At 36.7% G+C, this 19,357-nt stretch overlaps 2 protein-coding genes and 1 non-coding gene across 6 annotated transcripts; 1 reads left to right on the forward strand and 2 right to left on the reverse strand.

Annotated features, from left to right (window-relative positions):
• Nucleotides 1-1,130: 1,130 nt before the first annotated feature.
• On the forward strand, nt 1,131-8,639 carry LOC107816943 (uncharacterized). 4 transcript variants are annotated; one of them, XM_075248496.1, is made up of 13 exons: nt 1,288-1,372; nt 1,564-1,619; nt 1,714-1,834; nt 2,466-2,638; nt 2,868-3,049; nt 3,165-3,782; nt 3,856-3,933; nt 5,810-6,128; nt 6,231-6,430; nt 7,055-7,131; nt 7,413-7,514; nt 7,735-7,921; nt 8,211-8,639. In XM_075248496.1, the coding sequence occupies exons 4-13, from the start codon at nt 2,467-2,469 to the stop codon at nt 8,307-8,309; spliced, it is 2,034 nt and encodes a 677-aa protein (XP_075104597.1). In that variant the 5' UTR covers nt 1,288-1,372; nt 1,564-1,619; nt 1,714-1,834; nt 2,466; the 3' UTR covers nt 8,310-8,639. The 4 variants fall into 4 exon arrangements, with proteins under 4 accessions (XP_075104595.1, XP_075104598.1, XP_075104597.1 ...); XM_075248495.1 differs by having other exon boundaries at nt 1,714-1,827; nt 8,211-8,638; XM_075248494.1 differs by lacking the exons at nt 1,288-1,372; nt 1,564-1,619; nt 1,714-1,834 and adding an exon at nt 1,131-1,259.
• Nucleotides 8,640-9,300: 661 nt separating this feature from the next.
• LOC107816944 (uncharacterized) lies at nt 9,301-11,568 on the reverse strand. The gene is made up of 2 exons (XM_016642692.2): nt 11,369-11,568; nt 9,301-9,616 (listed from the first exon to the last, which is right to left on the reverse strand). Exons 1-2 carry the CDS (start codon nt 11,477-11,479, stop codon nt 9,389-9,391), a joined length of 339 nt encoding a protein of 112 aa, XP_016498178.1. The 5' UTR covers nt 11,480-11,568; the 3' UTR covers nt 9,301-9,388.
• A 4,408-nt stretch (nt 11,569-15,976) lies between these two features.
• LOC142178712 (small nucleolar RNA R71) lies at nt 15,977-16,083 on the reverse strand. The gene has a single exon (XR_012706976.1). It is a non-coding gene; the product is annotated as a small nucleolar RNA R71 (small nucleolar RNA).
• Nucleotides 16,084-19,357: the final 3,274 nt, after the last annotated feature.

Below are 19,357 nucleotides of genomic sequence, written 5' to 3' on the forward strand. Positions count from 1 at the left end.
TGACATGTTGATATAGAGATGTCATATTCCTCATATCATTCAGACTTGACATATTTTGTATGTTCTGAGTTTAATTGTTAAACCTGGAAGTATGTCTACATTCCTATACTGGTACCTGTAAATTATGAGTTTCTCTAAGATATTAGTGTCATATGTTATGTAAATTTTCGTACTGTTTAATTATGTGTTTGGACCGTATTGTTCGGACTCATCACTGCTTTCAGTCCAAAGGTTAGACTTGTTACTTATTGAGTTGGTTGTACTCACACTACACCCTGCACTTCGTGTGTAGATCCAGATGTTTCCGGGCATGGTGGTTGTTGATATCAGAGTTTTCAGCCGTTCGAAGGCAGACCTTGACTCTCCTCCCCTATCCCTCAGTTTTATTTATTCAGTTCTACTTTCTTAGATAGTGTATCAGACTATGTATTTGTGTAGATGCTCATGTACTCAGTGACACCCGGGTTTTAAGAATTTTTGTATTGAGTTGTGACGTTTCATCCAGTTTTTATGAGGTTTTCACTTATTTAAACATATTTTAGTATAATATGAATTTGAAAGTGTTGGTATGTATGAGTTGTTGGCTTGCCTAGTTTCATGATAGTCGCAACACGACGGGTTGAAATTTAGGTCGTGACATCAACCAACCTGCAATAAGTGTTATAGTCTATTTGGCCAAGCTTTTAAAATCATCTTATTTTGAAAAATATTTTTTTCAAAAATTCTTGTTAAGAAAATACTTTTAATAAGAAATAATCTGTGTTTGACTAATTAATTTTAAAATCACTTTTGAACAGCAATTTAAAAAATAGTGTTTAATGCCAATCTTTCCTTTTCCATGTTCCATTTGAATGGAAAAATAGGAGAATGGTTGAATTCAAAGCATGATAAGCAATATATTTAAACTTTGCTTAAATCAGACTTTGATTCCTTAATATTTTTTGAATTAAAATTAATATTTAAATAATATAATTTATTTTTTTTAATGTAAGGAGGTTTATATAATATTTTGAAACAATATAAGAACTCTAATATATAAATAATAAAGTACTAGACAATATATTATAAAATACACTAGAAGGAAATTGAAACTTACCATTAACTTTTGCGCTTTTAAATTTGTCATTTTCTTTCCCTTCTTCTGCCATACACATATACTTATATTATAAAAAAAGTTGGTCTTTAACGTGTCTGTTTCGCTCCTCCACTCCACTGACAGTTCCTTTTTCAGACTATCTGCATTTTCCCATTGTTGCCAGGTCTGTCGTCTTTCCTTCTTCCGCTTATAACTACATTAACCATAGTTTTATACTCTGCATCCCTCACATTTGGCTTCACTGGAAAAATCGATCACTGAGTTGGAGCTTAAAAAGTAGGTTTCTAAGTTCTTTAATTTTGGTGAAATTTTTTGTTGTCAAGGAACAGGAAAAATGTCTATATTTTGTGAAAAGTTTTTCATATCGTCATGTGTTAAGTTGCTGAATTTCTATTATACATTTCATTTTTTAATAAATGATCATGCTCTCTCTCTTGCTCTTTTAACAATGGTGGTGTTCAAGCCAGCTTGTACGTAACTCAAATAGAAAAAATCACCTAATGAGCATCCAAGGTTCAATGAGGTAGGAGGAGAATCATGAAGTTTCGGTTTAAATTTTAGTAGAGGTAAAAAATGTTAAGTGATTTTTTCTCATATGTTTAAGTTTTGATGGACAGAGTTATCCGATACCTGTGCTGGTGGGAGGTAGATTAGTCGAGGTGTGCCGTAAATTGACCCGGACACCACAAGCATTTGTAGGCAGAGTTACCTGGTATCTTTGCTCGTGAAAGGTAGCAGGTGGAATAGTATATCAAAAAAAATAATCTAACATTTTTTGCTGAGCTAGAATTTGAACCCTGATCTCCCATAGTTCATTTTAATTTTTCCCAAAAAAGCATAGTATGCTGAACACCTAGTGTTTTTGCCTATGTTGAGGTTTAAACCCTGATCTCCCATAAATTTTGTCCCACTTTATTGATTGTTAGGGCACAACTTGGGTGGCAAAAATGATCATGCTCTCTTGGGTGGTAAATGTGGAAACAGGGTGAGCTATAGGTTGTAGTTGTTCTTAGTGTCCCAATGATATTTACCTTCGACTTCTGAACACCAAAATAAACTAAATGACTAGACAAGTGGAGACTTTTCTTTTTCTTTTTCTTTTTTTCGTTTTTAAAATGGTTTTGCTAGGCTTCTTGATGTACTATTTATGGAATTTTATGTGAGACTTTGTAGAACTCTTTTCATTTACAAATTTTAAGCAATCTGAATTCATGTGTGGCTGTGTCATCTCTGTCTCTCTTTTTGTTTTTAAATACAAAGTATAACACAAACTTTCCCGTAAAAACTAACATTAGCATGCTTGTAATAGTGTTTTTATTTTTTCTGTTGTAGTCACGATAAATAAGTTTTATGCATATTAATTTTTCAGGATGGGAGCAGGGAGAAGAACGCAGACCTTTGTATTTGATTCTGCATCATCACTACCCAACCAGACAAGCTACACTGGAGATTTTAGATACTTGACGAAAAGACAACTTGGCGGTGTCATATTTGGTTGCACGAATGGTACCATGAAAGAATGTCTATGTAAACAGCTATTTGGTTAGTTATTTGGGCGCTAATAAGTGGGCCGCTTGGCCTTTCACAATAATATTTAAGACATTTAGGAGTAAAGGCATATATATGGTTTGATAATTAGCTTTAAATGTCCTTTTAACTATCACATGAGAGCTGAATTGTTATATATACTCTTTCCTTTCTTCTTATTTTTGTCCTTTGATCGAATTGCTGATCTTTTTTTTTTTTTCCTTTTTCCTTTTTTCTTTTTTAGGTTTGCCTGCTAAACATTTTTCATATGTGAAGAACATAGATCCAGGTCTGCCACTGTTTTTGTTCAACTACAGCAATAAGGAGCTTCATGGTATTTTTGAAGCTGCAAGCTCTGGAGAAATGTCTATCAATCCATATGCTTGGACAAAGGACGGTTCTGGAAGAACGCTATATCCTGCTCAGGTTTTATGTCATGGTTTTTACATGGGGTTTATTTTCTTTTGTTGATGCTTTCCTGTTTATGTCCACAGAAGTATCTTCTGTTAAAAGTTTGCTGTTTTCCTCTCTATAAATGAAGGTTCTGATGCGTGTCCGTCTGCAGTGCCAACCACTGCCAGAAAGTCTGTTTAAACGTATAATTCTGGATAACTATTACAATCAGAACCATTTCTTATTTGAGCTAGATCATGTTCAAGCTGGTAAATTGATCTCCAAGCTCTCATCTCTTGCATTTGCTCCAAGCAGCTGCATGCCGGAGAATGCAACTACATGGAGAAATATAATACAAGGTTTACCGGCAAAAGACAATAGAGAGGAAAATGGTCAATCCGAGCCACAAGACTTGAAAGAAAATTTTGTCAACCCACTTGATTTAAATGGGAATTTTGGTGGGGGAGACATTTTTCTTTGTCCTAATGGCGCTGACCAGCAGCTGGAGGCACCATTAGATAATCAAGTAGAATTATATGATAAGGATCTTATACACACGGAAATTAGAGAATTGGCTATTCAACATGAATGCTCAGGGACCTCTATAAATGGGCATGCAGAGGAAAGCACTAATGCAGTGACGAATGCCACTATAAATGATGTAAAGATTGGGCAAGAAACTTTTAAGAAAACACAGACAATGAGAGAGGAAAAGAATGAAGAAAGCTCGTCTGACTTGGCTGTCTATCCTGATATTATAGCTCAGGTACTTCATCTTCTTGTAGTATCTGCTGATTGATGGAATTTTAGTTCACTTCAACTATATATTTTGATTACAGCTGCTTCAAGGAATGGAAGAATTGAAAGCTTCTAAGGAGGCGCAAACTCATAAGATGTGTAGTTTGGAGCAGAAGCTGGTATGCAATCTCAGAGCTATAGTACCATATCTATTCTGTGCTGAAATTGCATTCCTTCTTGGTTTGTCTCTATTGGAGAATATGGCCGCAGAAGACATGCACTATGTTAAATATCTTGGAACAATGGATGAATACAGAGATCTGATCTTTTCCTCTCCTTTTTTTTCCTTTTCCGTTTGGTATTTTTTATTTTTTTGTGTGTGTTTGGGGGGGAGGGGGGGTAGGTGGAGGTGTTGGAATAAGTAAGAAAACACATTTTCATATAACACTGGAATCCATATGCAACCCAAGGATTTGTGTTACCACTTTTGACTGTGAAAAGTCATCAGTCTGTCATCTTTCAAACAAAATAAAGGAGTTTCAGAAGGATTTTGACATTTGTCTCCTCTTTCGAAGTAAATGAAACAATCAGAACAAGCAATAACTTCCAATGGTCTTCAGGATTCATTGGGATGTATGTATCTACGAAAAGCTAGCCTAATTTCTGAAAGAGGATGATAGGGATATTGTTACCAGAAAATTATCTTTCTTAGTAACTCGTATGAGAAAGTTACTCTGTTTTCAAATGATATTTATGATAATTGACTAAATTAGCAACCAAAAGATAGAACTGTGAAAGTAAAGGCTTAATGATAGGTAGAAGTGAGATAGAATATATGCACTTCAAATTTAGTCCCCTGTAAGAAAAATGTAGGTCGGGTGAAATTAGATGAGATTCTGGTGCTTAAGTGCAAACAATTCAGATATAGGCTTAGTCTTCTAGGAGAATGGTTGATATACCTTACATAATAGGAGTAATGTTTTTAGGTGGTATAGTGGTGGAGCTTTAATAGGTTGATTCATGGGTTTTGTTAGTGCTATGAACATACTGAAGGACAAAAAGTAACATGAGTAGTAATTATAGAACTGGTTAGTTTACTTAAAACTCTTTAAGTCGGGCTTCAATTGTTGAGAGAAGAAGATACTGGAAATTGAATATTTAGAGGAGAACCCTACCTGTGGGATTACACTAGGTATGTTGTTGTTGTTGTAGAGGAGAAATTATCAGCTTTAGGCTGTAAGAGACTTGGAACATTACAACTTGGGGGAAATGGGATCGATCATTCAACAATTTGGAATTGGATGTCATGGTGTAATTAAGGTTAGATTATGAACCAAAAGGAATGAAATAAGGTTCTTGGTGCGCTGCAGGATGCAAAGGGAAAATGATATTTGTATTCATGAAAACTGAGAAGTGGATCCAGTGTTATTATCTAGCATCAAACATGAGACAAACCTTGTGTTTCCTTTATCAGAAAAGAAGAAGAAGAAGAAGAAGAAGAAATACTGGTATTTCTAAAACCTTGTGGCTGTGTCAGGGAATTTAGTACTTTCTTCTCTTGTTGCTTATTGTGCATTCTGCTGTATCTAGATGTTCTAAGGGTGAATAAATCCTTTTGCCCGCCTCTGGAATTCTAGTATATTTCCCACTTCATAGTGTTTATTGTGCATGTTGTACTGCATCTACACGTTTTGACGATGAAATTTTGTATTATTGTGGTAAGTTCTTAGTTGGAGAAGTCTAAATGTCTAATAAGTCTTTTTAGTTGGAGTAACCTTTCCCCTGTAAATGATATTATTCCCCTCTTAGACTTCATTAGTTCTCTCTCAATGGTCTAGTGACCATTGCTTTTTGCTCTTGGTTAACTCAAGGCTCTAGAATAGTTTTTTTGTCCTAAGGAGTTAACCAAGTTTTCTATTGTAACCTTTTGCATCTTCTTGATGCCTTTAATACAATACATTACTTCATCAAAAAAAAAAAAAACTTACCACTTGTGTGCATGATGTGCATTTTAGAAATGCACTCCTGATGATTGTTATCTGCCTTGCATTTCAGGCCGATGCAAGAGAAGAGATTAAGCAGTTAAAATATAGATATATGATGCCTGAGTCCTCAATTCCGTCATGTCAATTGGCTGATGAAACAGTGTTTGAGCCAGTTGATCAAGTACTGCTGGATCCTGAGTCAATCTTCCTAGCTGGAGGATATGACGGGGTATCATGGTTATCTACCTTGGAGTCATACTCACCTTCAAATGATGTGTTAAAGTCTCTTAAGCCAATGAGTTCAGTTCGATCATATGCCTCAGTTGCAAAACTGTGTGGAAAGCTTTATGTATTTGGTGGCGGAACTGGAAGCTTGTGGTACGACACAGGTACATCTTATAGTTTTTAGCCCCCAGCACTCATTGCTCCCAAGTGCCACTTTCTCTAGCATCTTAAGTTGCTAATGCTGATGCTATGCTGCTTTTGTATAGTTGAATCATATAATCCAGCAGATAACGAGTGGACCCTACATCCTTCCTTGAATAAGAAAAAGGGTAGTTTAGCTGGTGCTACTTTGAAGGACAAAATTTTTGCAATTGGCGGTAGCAATGGGATTGACTGCTTTTCAGAGGTTGAGATGTATGATCCTCTAGTAGAGCGTTGGATTTCTACAAGATCCATGTTGCAGAAGGTTAACTTCATTGCTCCTTGTATTTGCATGTACCAGTATTTATTTGTTTCAGCAACAACAAACTATATATGAAAAGATGAAACTTGTTTGCTTAGATGGCCGAATTTGAAGTAATTAATGATGAGAAAGCTTATTTCGGTTAAAGTCAATTTTCCAACTAGCACGTTGATGTGTATTGCTCTGGAATTTATTGTCACTCTTAAAAGTTGTGGCAAGTCAATATGGGGTCATCTTGTCCTTGAGCTTCATTTTTTCTTATTGAAATCTTTATGTGTTGCCTCTTGGTCAAGCCTTATCAGCCTCTTATTATAATTAATTAATAGTGAGAAAACCTAAAAATGTGGAGAGGAAGGATAACCTAAAAATTGCAAACTGAAGTTATGCAGGTTGATTAGCAAAGATTTTAATCCAATAGCAATTGAATTCTGGTCAGTGCTCGGTAAAAAATGTGAAGTTATGCTGTTTCCTTGCCTTGTCCTTGTTTAAACATCAGGACCTTCACTTATCTTGTTTTGCGTTATTGTTCTTAAGTAGTTTCTCATATATGTTTCCATTTACTTTCTTTTACTGTTATATCTGTCTTACAGAAGCATGACTTTATCTTCCCTGCGTGTGTATTTGCAGCGATTTTCTCTTGCTGCAGCAGAACTCAATGGTGTGTTATATGCGGTTGGTGGATATGATGGAAGCAATTACCTGGCGTAAGTTATGAAATTGCATTTTTTCTTATTCTGGCGCCTTCTTTGAACTGTATGTTTGAATGATACTTGACGTTGTACCTCATGTCTCCAATCACTTTTATAACTGTTAATATCTTCCCCAAGGAGGAGACTTGGTTTTCCAATCTGTTGGTCTCGTAATGCTGATTACGCGAATTTTAGTCAAAGGAATTATGCAAAAGTGCATGTGTAAAGGCATTTATTTGTTGTTACAATTTTCTGCTCTCTTCTCCTATCTCCTTTCTGATCAAATGTTACCACAGGACTGCTGAAAGATTTGATCCCAGAGAACATTCCTGGACAAAAATTAAGAGTATGTGTACGAGCAGAGGATGCCATGCATTGGCTGTGTTGGACGGGAAGTTGTAAGTTGTTATCATTTTCGTGCTTTTTGATTGCTTATCTAATATTATAATGCCTCCAAAAGGAGTAGGAGGTGCTTTCTCCTGTAGTCACCCTCTTTATTCTGGTTCGGGGATGGGGTTTGGGAGCAGGGCCCAGGTGCTATGCCTTACGTTGTAGCCTCTCCCATTTGGGATGAATATCATCTTGTTATTTACTTTTAGCTTTACAACTGCTATGCAGATACGCACTTGGTGGGTACGATGGGTCTACAATGGTGCCTAACACTGAGATATATGATCCCCGTCTTGAAACATGGATGGTTGGAGAGCCAATGAAGCACCCGATAGGGTATTCAGCAGCTATTGTTCTAAAGGAGTCTATTTATGTGATTGGAGGGGTTCAACCTGGTGAGGAAGTTGTAGACGTGGTGCGTATCATTATTTAATATGTTTAAGTTATATACGCTGTTAGTGTGAGTAACATTATACTCTATTATATCTACAGCACTACAGCTAAGCCTCTTTAAAATGTGCCATTTAATTTGGAAATTAGACAGATTACCTGCTACTATAGTTAAAGGTGACATGATGGTATAAAAATTCCTTACACTAATACTGTATATAATTAAACTTTTATTTAATTGTTTTTCGTCATGCTAAGTTTCCATTATGTACACGCGTTGCTCCTGCTAGCTAACTCTCTGATCACGATTGCAGATCGAATGTTATAAGGAGGGTCAAGGTTGGCAAACACCCAACTTGAGGGGAATAGGAAAAAGGTGTTTCTGCTCAGCTATAGTTTTATCAGAAGACTGAGTTCTGTTTTCGAAGTACAGAAGCTGCATCTTCGTTGGCATCCTTTGTTCAATATTTGCCATTTTACAATTCTGAATAGGGTTACTATATGTTTTTGGAAGCCTAGAAGCACTTCCTGAACGTTGGAAAGTAGCAAAGTGGTGTCTGTTGGATCGACACCAGAATTGGCGATCCCTGTAGAACACTGATAGTACAGTTAAGTAGCGTCGCGAGCCATCTTTTGCACAAATTCTCTTGGGAAAATCTCTAGTTCCTTTCACAACATTATGCTCTTGCCAAGGGAAAACCATTTAGTATATGGAGGGTGGATATTCAATGTTTTGTGTCTTTCCCTGCACTTACATTTGTAGGATGTTTACACAAATAGTCGATCAAATTCACTATTTACTTTTCCTAGCATCTATATACATAGATTATACATGGTTATACTCATATTATACATGAATTATTCTCGGTTATTTTTAGTTTAAGCGGTTGGATGAGCAACTATTTAGGTTAATTCTTCTTTCTTTTTTTTTTGTTGCTAAAATCACAGCTAGTGGTGGTAAAATGGATTAAAAAAATAGTTATCCATTCATATTATCCACTAAAAAATAGGTTGGATAATGATTTTTTTAATTTAAAAATGGGTCAAATATGGATAAAAACTATATTATCTACTTAGAAAATAGATAACCCATGGATAATTAATGAGTTTAGCTTTTACATTTGTAAACACTTAAATTGGGGGTTCCTCAAGTTTGGAAGATTAAGAATTCTCGCAAAAGTGATCATATTCAAGAAGTCATGGATAATATATCCGCCGGTTAATCCATTTTATATCCATATTAAATATGGGTCTGGTCGGATAATTTATCTATTTGCATTATCCATTTTCAACCCGTCCATATTCGACCCGACCCCGTTTGCCGCCCCTAATCAGCACCAAGATAACTCAAAACTGTCGGGAGAAACTAAATCCATAAAAGAAATAGGAAGGGTGGATTGCCCTTAAATAAAATCACTATATCATGCTTTCATTGCAATGTAAATTAAACAAAAAGGAGAACGAACATGACAGTGATATTGATTTGAGAAAATTAGAGTTTGGAGAATTTGGTAGCCATTGTTGTATCATAGACCTTGAGAAAGAATCTAGCTCTGGGAATGGAGAAATTATTCTGCAAAATGGTGCCGAGAGTAGCAATAAGGTTTCTCTTGACATCTGAGTTAATGCCACCCATTGATATAATCTCAGCAAATGCAGCTGCTTCCTTGTTCCCTCCAAATGATATATCCACTGATCCTTTCAGTACAACCATTACGAACTGCGAAAACACATATATACAAAGTCAAAATACGAAACATACGAAGTTCCATGTTTTTTTTTGTTGTTGTTGGTTTTGTTGGTTTAAAGTCTAATATATTGGGGAGCATCTTGAAACCATAAAGAAAATATATACATGTCAATTTGATGTTGCTTTTATAATAATAGTAACATAATAATAAGACTCATCATGTCATAGTATCCTCCGCCCATGCAACAACAACAAACTCAATGTAATTTCATAAGTAAGGTTTGGGGAAGGTAATGCACGCATATCGTACTCTACCTTGTGGAAGTAGAGGGGTTATTTCCGATAGACCCTCACCTCAATATATCCTTCGCCCATGCGTTTTTTTGCCTTTTGACACGACAAGGAGAGTTTAGCTTTTGTCAAATTCTCATTTTTTAATTCTGGCACTTTTATATTAATTTTATCTATTAATTTCTTATTTGATCTATGCTGACAAAGGCATTTACTTGCATGCATATAGTCTTTATCATAGTGTCTATCACGGACATGATTTCACATCAAATTACGTCATTTGGACATGCATAATACTCTGAAATAATGTTAAAAAATTGCAATTCAATGTTTAGATAACAAATTTGTTGGGTATTTCAACTTCTAATTCAAAGAATAATTAATGGTTTGAGTAATATTTCAAGTGCAATAATAGTTCTACTCACAGATTTTCAATTTAAACGTATCTTCAAGTGAAGGTCGATCATATCCAAAGCAATTACTAGTAATCTTTTTCAACTGTAACTTCAAATATATATTTTTTCCAATAGATATTGACAGACGCGACTGGTGGAGAAAACAATACGAGCTAGGGTCAAAAGAGTTTCTTTTCTTTTTCACTTTCCAATAACAATGGACACGTTTTTATATGTGTCAAGTGCTAATAGTTGCTAGGGATCTCAAATAACCTCAAACCCTCTGATCTGTGGCCATTCATTTTGGTCAACTAAGTCAAGGATTGGATGCAAAAGTTGCACATGACTTTTCCAGCTTAGGACATTTGTTTTGGATAAGAAAAGTGTGAACCGTTTTAAACAACGAACAACGTACTTCAATCATTTCTACAACTTGATAATACACAAATCAATTGACGACAGACGACAGACAATAAGGGCCCTGCTAGTTTTCTTATTACCACAAATTTTTAATGGTAAAATATACATCTCCTCTCAGTATAAATTGCTTGGGAATATAATTATAAATATGCCATGACAAAATTACAAGTTTTAAAAGTAGTTCTCATATATGTCCATCTTCTCCGAAAAATTATACCGTTTTGCCAGAAAAAAAAAATTATTTTTATGCTAAAATACTACTATGTTGATTCCCTTTATTTTATTTTTTATATTTTGATAACCCTATTAAAATTTTTAGTTCCGCCACTATATGTGGGTGTCTCTACTTTTTTTTTTTCCTTCCTGAAGTCCGGCCGGAAGCAAATACCGCCAACATAAAATGAAAACGATCGGAGGGTGTATAAGAGTTGTTAAAGCCCTACCAAATAACATTAACCGTTTACAAACCTCACCTTTACACGAATCTTATACCCCTCTTTAAGAAAGAAGAAAGTAGAATGAAAAAACTCTTGCTGAAAGAAAGAAAATAGCTAGACAATTTCGGAAGAAATCATCATATATAGCAATCATATGGATAAGAAAATATTGACGAAAAATTCATATAGTCGATCCTAACTTGTTCGTGCAGAGGTAGAGGGAGGTAGAGAATACGTACGTTCTCGGGTTTACCGATGATAGAAGCAACAGCTTTGGTAGCTTCAGAGAAGAAAGGAGCAGTGTCTACTCCATCTAGATTCACGTTAGTTGAAACATTAAAGCAAGGCATGATTTTTCCTGTCTTTAGTTTGCTGTATAATAGAAGAGAGTGTTTCTTTTTCAAATAGGTTGTAAAGCTTCTTAATTTATAGGACCCGAAATTAGAATTATGCTGCAATTTGCTTTTTTTTTTTTTCTTATAACCCTTCGTGGGTCCTCAGTATGGTACTAAATAATGCGGTTTGTCCCCCCTTTTTTTTAAACTTTTGATAGTTAGTGGTAGTTCGAATTAACTTTCGCTTATGGGATATTTGTTATTGGGGACGGCGACCAGCATAGACAGTGGCAGAGCCACATTCATTCAATTTGACATCCTTATGCCGGAAAATTTCACTTTGTCACGGGATAATTTTTTAATGTGATTGTTGATTCCCCTTCATATTTTTTTCTATTTACTTTTTATTATTTGGACACTTCTTAGTAAAAATTTTGGTTGTGCCACTAAACATATGCATGTGATAACTATGTTCTCCTAAATTTCAGAGGGAAAGAAATCACTTACTCCCTCCGTTCACTTTTACTTGGCATGTATACTAAAAATAAATTTTTATTTTTACTTGTCACTTTACGCATATCAAGAGAAGATAATTTTTTTTTTCTGTTATACCCACAGTATTTATTACTCGTTTCAAATCATTTTCTCAAATCCAATAAAATATACATCAATTAATATGTGTATCATGGTAAATTATACACTTCATTTATTATTTCTTAAGGGACGTAAAAAGTTAAAACGTATCAAGCAAAAGTGAACGGATGAAGTAATATTTTTGTCCTCACTCTCTACTAGTAGAATTTAAAGTTGAAACCTAGTGGTTCTAGATACATGCATTGACTATTGAATTCCACCAACATATCCAGCTCCTCTCTACAAATTTGCCAAAAAGTACAAGTTATACCACCACACACAAAAATAATTATCTTATAGTATAAATTTTACTTCATAACACTAGCTTCCTTTGTGATTTGTAATATTATACTTACCTTCATTGCTTTAATTTTTTTTAAAAATAAATTCTTTTAAATTACTTATCATCAGTGCAAAAAATTTGCAATATGACTATTTTATCATTGTTCAATATTTTACTCTTTAAAATTGATTTTAGGGATATTTGTGTTGCTTGAGCAGAATGTCTATGAGAAATAGCCTCTCAATCTTTATAAGATAGGATAAGGCTGCGTACACACACTACTCTCCCTAAACGTTGCTTGTGGGATTATACTGTATTTGTTGTTTTCGTTGATATCTATTTTGAAAGATATTCTAGAGTATCCAAATCTTTTAGTTCTGCATTCATTCTTCAAGTCAGTGGTTATTGATAAAAGCTGAGTGGTTAGTACCGATTCGGTAATGATTCTTGCTGGCAATTTCTAATGTTATGTCTTTGCTTAATTTCTTTTTTAAGACTCATGATTCTGTTGTCCTTAATTATGGTCATTACCTGCTGCAGCTCAACAATATGCAGGGCCTAAAGCCACAATTTAATACGGAACCTAAATTTTAAAAAAGAAGTTATAAGATTATTTTTATTTGAAGTATGTTCTTCTAACTTTTTAAGATACAAAATTATTAATAATCTTTTTTATATTCGATTTTTTCTAATAATTCCTTTTCAATTGATAATATAGTCAATTTATCATTTAATCTTTTTTGGAAAATTATTGATCTTAGATAAGATCTTATAGAGCAATAGAAGTATAGAACTATTAAAAACTTAAAAGTATTGTTGAACTCTTGAACTAATGAAATCTTGAAGAAAGAAGGCAAGTAAGAATATTAAAGAGAAAGACAAAAAATATGTATGGGTTTCTGAAATATGAAGAAATTGGAAATAAGAAAGATTGACTTGGAGAAATTAAGGAAGAGAGTAAACTTTTTACACGTTATCTAATGAAGGAGTATAAAGTAAAAAAAAATTGAAACGTTAGGAAAACTATTAAGTAGTTAAGTTATTACTTTACTTATATATCTAAAAAGTTTTCTTTAAGTATGGTTCATTTGGACTCAAGAGACACAAATATGTTAAAAAAAATTGGGCACCGTTTTATATATAGCGCGGTTATTCACCGCGCTATACCTTAATGATAATTTTGTCCGTTAAGGTATAGCGCGGTGAATAATCGCTCTATTTATAAAATGTGTCCCCACCAATAATTCACCTGTACTTAACTGACCCACCAATAAATCATATAGGTATAATGCCTATTATGCACATGCTATACATCCACTAATTGTACTTCCGGACTGATTTTTTTCTTATTTAAAGAGGTTTTGAATTTGGTAAAAATCCATAAATCCATTCAGCATCCTTTAAGTCTTCCGAAATATTTATTTCGTTAAGTTATTTTGCATTTTGTCATAATGTCTTCCGAAATATTTATTTCGTTAAGTTATTTTGCATTTTGTCATAATGTCCGAAGAGCGAAAAATTAAGGTTTCATTATATTGGGGGAGGGGGAGGGGGAGTGAGGTTGTGGCGGAGAATAACTCAGTACGTGATAGTAGGCTATATTTATGCAATTTAGACACTATTTATACTCTAATTTAGCCGCACTTTATTGATATTTGAATGCTAAAAGATAACAAAATACTCTAATTAAGAATTTTATACTTTGCAGGAGCCACTCCGAGCTAGGAGGAAGCTAAAGAGTATTTTGGAATCAATATGGAGTGTGGAAGGCCAATCGAAGGTTAGCCCGGTCGAAAAGGAGCGAGAAAAGCAAGCGGGGAGGTCCCCTCCAGGTGCGCGGCCGCGGAGTTGACCGCGAATTGGACCGCGCACTGGAGGCAGAACACTAGCTGAAATCCGCGGCCGAATCCGCGGCCGCGGACGGAGGCTAACAACTCAAGGGAAATTATATAATTTCTAAGACGACTAACTTAAACCTATATGAAGCCTAATTCGCCCAGAAGAGAAGGAGAGCTGTTTTTAGGAGATTTTAGAGGCAAGAACAAGAGAGAGAAGACGGAGAATTTTCTAAGAGTTTTCATCTTCTTCTTCTTACTTCCATTGTTGATTATGAATTATTATAGTGAATTTTTATTCATTCGTATGAGTAGCTAAACCCATCATTTAGGGTTGATGGAACCAATTATTGGATGAAGTTTTGACTATGTTTAGATATAATTGAGCTGTTCTTATTCTATGATTGTTCAACTATGTGTTGTGTTATGATTAATTGAAAGGGCCCTTGATTAATCGTGTCTAGTTACATTGTGTTGCTTGAGAAAGAAAACTTGGTTAGATTGTTGTTGAACAACACCACTTTCGGGTAAGTTAAGAGATTAATTACTTGAATTTAAAGCGGGGTTAGAGATAACGAAGCTTTGGTGGGATAATTCTGAGTTGCATAAATTGTTAACTAGAGTAGTTCGAGAGAATGCTTCTAGTAAATTATCGTAATTGATCGAGAGAAAATTACAGTAGCCCGGAACTCCTAATCCTCATAGAGTATTACGGCGAGATTATAGCTAACGTGTCAGAAATTAGTCTGGCAATTGGGGAAATCAATAGCCCTAGATCCTTTTACTTTTGAATTCAACCTTATTCTTGATTATTGCTAATTTTGTTGTTATTTTTCATTAGATAAATAAATTCCACTTATGCTCTATTAAAAATCTTGTATCCGAAAATTGTCTGAGCTTATCATTAGCATTGTTAAAAGTTGTAGTAAATAGGTTAGTTCCCTGTGGGATTCGACTCCGGACTTGAACCGGATTATATTTGCAGCGACCGCTTAGTCCTTTTTACAAGGCATAGTTAGACGTGATGAAATTTTAGCGTCGTTGTCGGAGAACTAACGGTGTTATTTATTACAATTTAGAATAATTGCTAGGATTCTTAGTTTAGATCAATTTCCTATGGTGTTAAAAATTTTCCATTGAAATTCTCACGTTTGAACTCTTCTATGACTCAGGTGTATGCCTAGAAGCTCTTTGAGGATTGGTGAACTTTTTGAAGGACTCTCAGACCCCGAGAAAGAATTCAGGGCATTGAATTGGGCCAACAAGAAGAACAAATAGTTAAAACAAAAAGACCAACTCGAAAGTGAAATGGACAGCGTGGACGACGTCAACGGAAACAATCAGAATGATCGTATTGACCCAAACAATGGAGTGGTGGCACCTCTTGTGCCGGAAGCTGCTCTTTATGATTGGGCACAACCAACTGCTGATAACCTGGCCACCGCTATTGTTGTTCCTCATATACAAGCGGAGACATTCCAGATTACCAACAACATGCTGCACCTGTTGCAGAATAAGGGACTGTTCTCCGAGTCATACATTGAAGTCCCATAACAACATCTAAAGAACTTCCTATCAATTTGTGTGACTCAAAGACAGCCGAATGTGACTCCTGAAGCAATTAAGCTATTATTGTTTCCATTCTCAGTGACTGGAGAGGCTCAAACTTGGTTGAATTCGCTCCCAATAAACCCCATTGCTACTTGGGAAGCATTAGTCAAGCAGTTCTTAAACAAGTTTTATCCTCCCAACAAGACTGCAAGGCAAATTGATGAGATATTGCAGTTCAGGCAGAAACCGACTGAGACCTTGCAAGAAACCTGGGAGAGGTTTAAGGGTATGCTAGTGAAGTGTCCACACCATGGCATTCCAGATCAGATGCTGGGACAGAGATTCTACATGGGTTTGGCAAACAGTTTGAAGGCCAATGTAGATGCTTCAGCTGGGGGTGCATTTTTTAGCAAAACGTTCACATAGTGCAAGATTCTTCTTGACAAGATGGCTCAAAATTCAGGCTGGATGACTAGAGGTACGACACTTACACCAATAGTGTATTATGTTGATCTTGACCCAAACAATTCCAATGCAGAGAATATAGCCACTCTTATGACCCAGATGAGCTTCCTGACAAAGAAAATTGATGAGATGGGTACAAAGCAAGTGCACATTGTTGATACAACAAATTAAGGCTTGTGCACTCCTTGCATAAACCAGTCATATGTGTGCTCGTGGAGTGGAGAGAATGATAACCAGGGCTTCAGAGAAGACATGAATTATGTCAACAATTTTGGAGGTCAGAGGAAAGGTGGGCAGCAATGGGGACCAGCACCAAACCAGCAGTACAGACCAAACCAGCAGTACAGACCAAACCAGCCACAACACAACCCCAATCCAGGAAGCGCACGACCACAAGGCCAAGTCGTGCCTTATCAAAGGCAACAGGGCTATAATCAGCAGCACCAGCAACAGTTGGCCTACCAACCACCTCATCAACAACAGGACAACAACATGATAGAAATCAGGGGCATGCTGCAACAACTCATTGGAAAAAATGGTAAGATGCAAGAAAAGTTAGTAGCACATGATTCGGCAATTAAAGGCATTGAAACTCAATTGGGACAGCTGTCTATGGCCTTGAACTATCGCCCATAAGGAACATTGCCTGCAGATACAAATATTAACCCAAAAGAACAGAACCCAAATCAGCTAATGGCAGTGAGTCTCAGGAATGGAAGAGATTTAGACAGAGAGCAAGAAGTTGCTCAATCTAGGAGAGAGACTATGCCAACTACTCTAGTTACATTAGAGGCAGATGATTCAGCAGATCTCACCGAGGTTGTAATTGAACAAGCACAGGTTGACAAGGGTAAGGAGAAGGAAGGTGAACAACTCTTAGAACAGGTGGTAGAAAAAGCTTCCAACAAAGAAAAGACACCAAGCAGTGGGTAGAGGTCGACTCCTGGACCATTCCCTCAGAGATTGGAAAAGCAAAAGAAAGATGATCAATACAGGAAATTCATGGAAATGCTTCAACAAATTCAATTGAATATTCCACTGATGGATGCTTTGAGGGAAATGCCAGGGTATGCAAAAATGATGAAGGATCTGATGTCACAAAAAATTGACTTCCAGGACCTGTCCACTGTAACTTTGACGCAGACCTGCAGTGCGATAGTGACAAGACCTATGGCTCAAAAAGTGTCTGATCCAGGTAGTTTCACTATCCCATGCACTATTGGGAGTTATGCTTTTGCTAAAGCATTGTGTGACTTGGGGGCCAGTATAAACTTTATGCCCTTGGAAATCTATACAAAACTGGGCATTGGCAGAGCTAGCCCGGCCTCAATGTTGTTGCAACTGGCTGATCGCACAGTCAAAAGACTGACAAGAATTCTTGATGATGTGCTTGTTCAAGTGGGGAAGTTTGTACTCCCTGCAGACTTCGTTATTCTTGACTGTCAAGTGGATGAAGAGATACCCATCATTCTGGGAAGGCCGTTCTTAGCCACTGAGAGAGCATTGATTGATTGTGAGACTGGAGAGTTGAAAATGAGGTTGAACAATGAAGAAATAATATTCAATGTTCAACAATCCATGAGGAGACCTAGCGAATTTGCAAATTGCTCGCTAGTAGAGGCCGTGGATGTGATACTGCAAGAGGAGGATGAGACCCTTAATGTTAGGGATCCGCTAGAAGCTTGTTTGATGAATTTGGAAGAGATGGATGGTGAAGGGCTGGCGGAGTGGGTCATGGCTCTCGAGGGTCAAGGGTTCTGGAAAAGGGAACCTCAGTTCGAGCCCATACGCTTAGAAGAAAGAGCAACACCACCTGCAAAACCATCAATAGAGGAGCCACCACAGTTGGACCTGAAACCGCTTCCAGTTCACCTCAGGTACGCATTCTTAGGGCCTAATTCTACTTTACCTATTATTATATCATTTGGTTTTCTAGCTGTGCAGGTAGAGCAACTCTTGCAGGTGTTACAAGAATGTAAGACTGCCATTGGTTGGACCATGGCATACATAAAGGGTATCAGCCCAGCCTTTTGTATGCACAAGATTCTCTTGGAAGAGGGGCACAAACCTTCCATAGAGCATCAACGATGGTTAGACCCGAATACGAAAGAGGTGGTGAAGAAGGAAGTGATCAAGTGGCTGGATGAGGGTATCATCTTTCCCATCTCTGACAGTAACTGGGCCAGCCCTGTTTAAGGTGTGCCGAAAAAGGGAGGAATGACGGTCGTACAAAATGAGAATAACAAGTTGATATCGACTCGTACAGTCACGGGGTGGCAGATTTGCATGGACTATCGGAAATTAAACACAGCCACCCGAAAAGACCATTTCCCCTTGCCTTTCATTGACCAAATGTTGGACAGGTTAGCGGGGCGGTCTCACTTCTGTTTCTTGGGTGGATATTCGGGGTATAACCAGATCTCAATAGCCCCTTAAGACAGAGAGAAAACATCCTTCACTTGTCAGTATGGCATCTTTGCCTTTCGGAGAATACCTTTTGGACTTTGCAATGCGCCGACTACATTCCAGTAGTGAATGTTTGCCATTTTCACTGATATGGTTGAAGACATTATGGAGGTGTTTATGGATGATTTCTCCGTGATGGGGGATTCATTCGAAGATTGTCTTCACAATTTAAGAAGAGTGCTCAAAAGATGCGTTGAGACAAATTTGGTGCCGAATTGGGAAAAGTGCCATTTTATGGTACAAGAAGGAATAGTTTTGGGGCATCGAGTATCCAAGTAAGGGAATTGAGGTCGACCATGCTAAGGTTGATGTGATTGAGAAATTGCCATCGCCCACTTCGGTCAAGGCAGTGAGAAGTTTCCTTCGGCACGCCGGGTTCTACAGGCGATTCATAAAAGATTTTTCCAAGATTGCTAACCCTTTATGTAAACTTCTTGAAAAGGATCAGCCCTTTGTGTTTTCTAATGATTGCAGGTTGGCATTTGAGGAGATAAAGAAGAGACTGGTAATTGCACCAATCATTTTTGCACCCAACTAGGAGCAACCGTTCGAGCTCATATGTGACGCCAGTGATTATGCTATAGGAGCAATCTTGGGGCAGCGAAAAGACAAGATGATGCACCCAATTTACTATGCAAGTAGGACGCTCAGCGGTGCACA

This window comes from Nicotiana tabacum, chromosome 24, assembly GCF_000715075.1.
Source record: "Nicotiana tabacum cultivar K326 chromosome 24, ASM71507v2, whole genome shotgun sequence".
Classification (NCBI taxonomy): Eukaryota; Viridiplantae; Streptophyta; class Magnoliopsida; order Solanales; family Solanaceae; genus Nicotiana; species Nicotiana tabacum.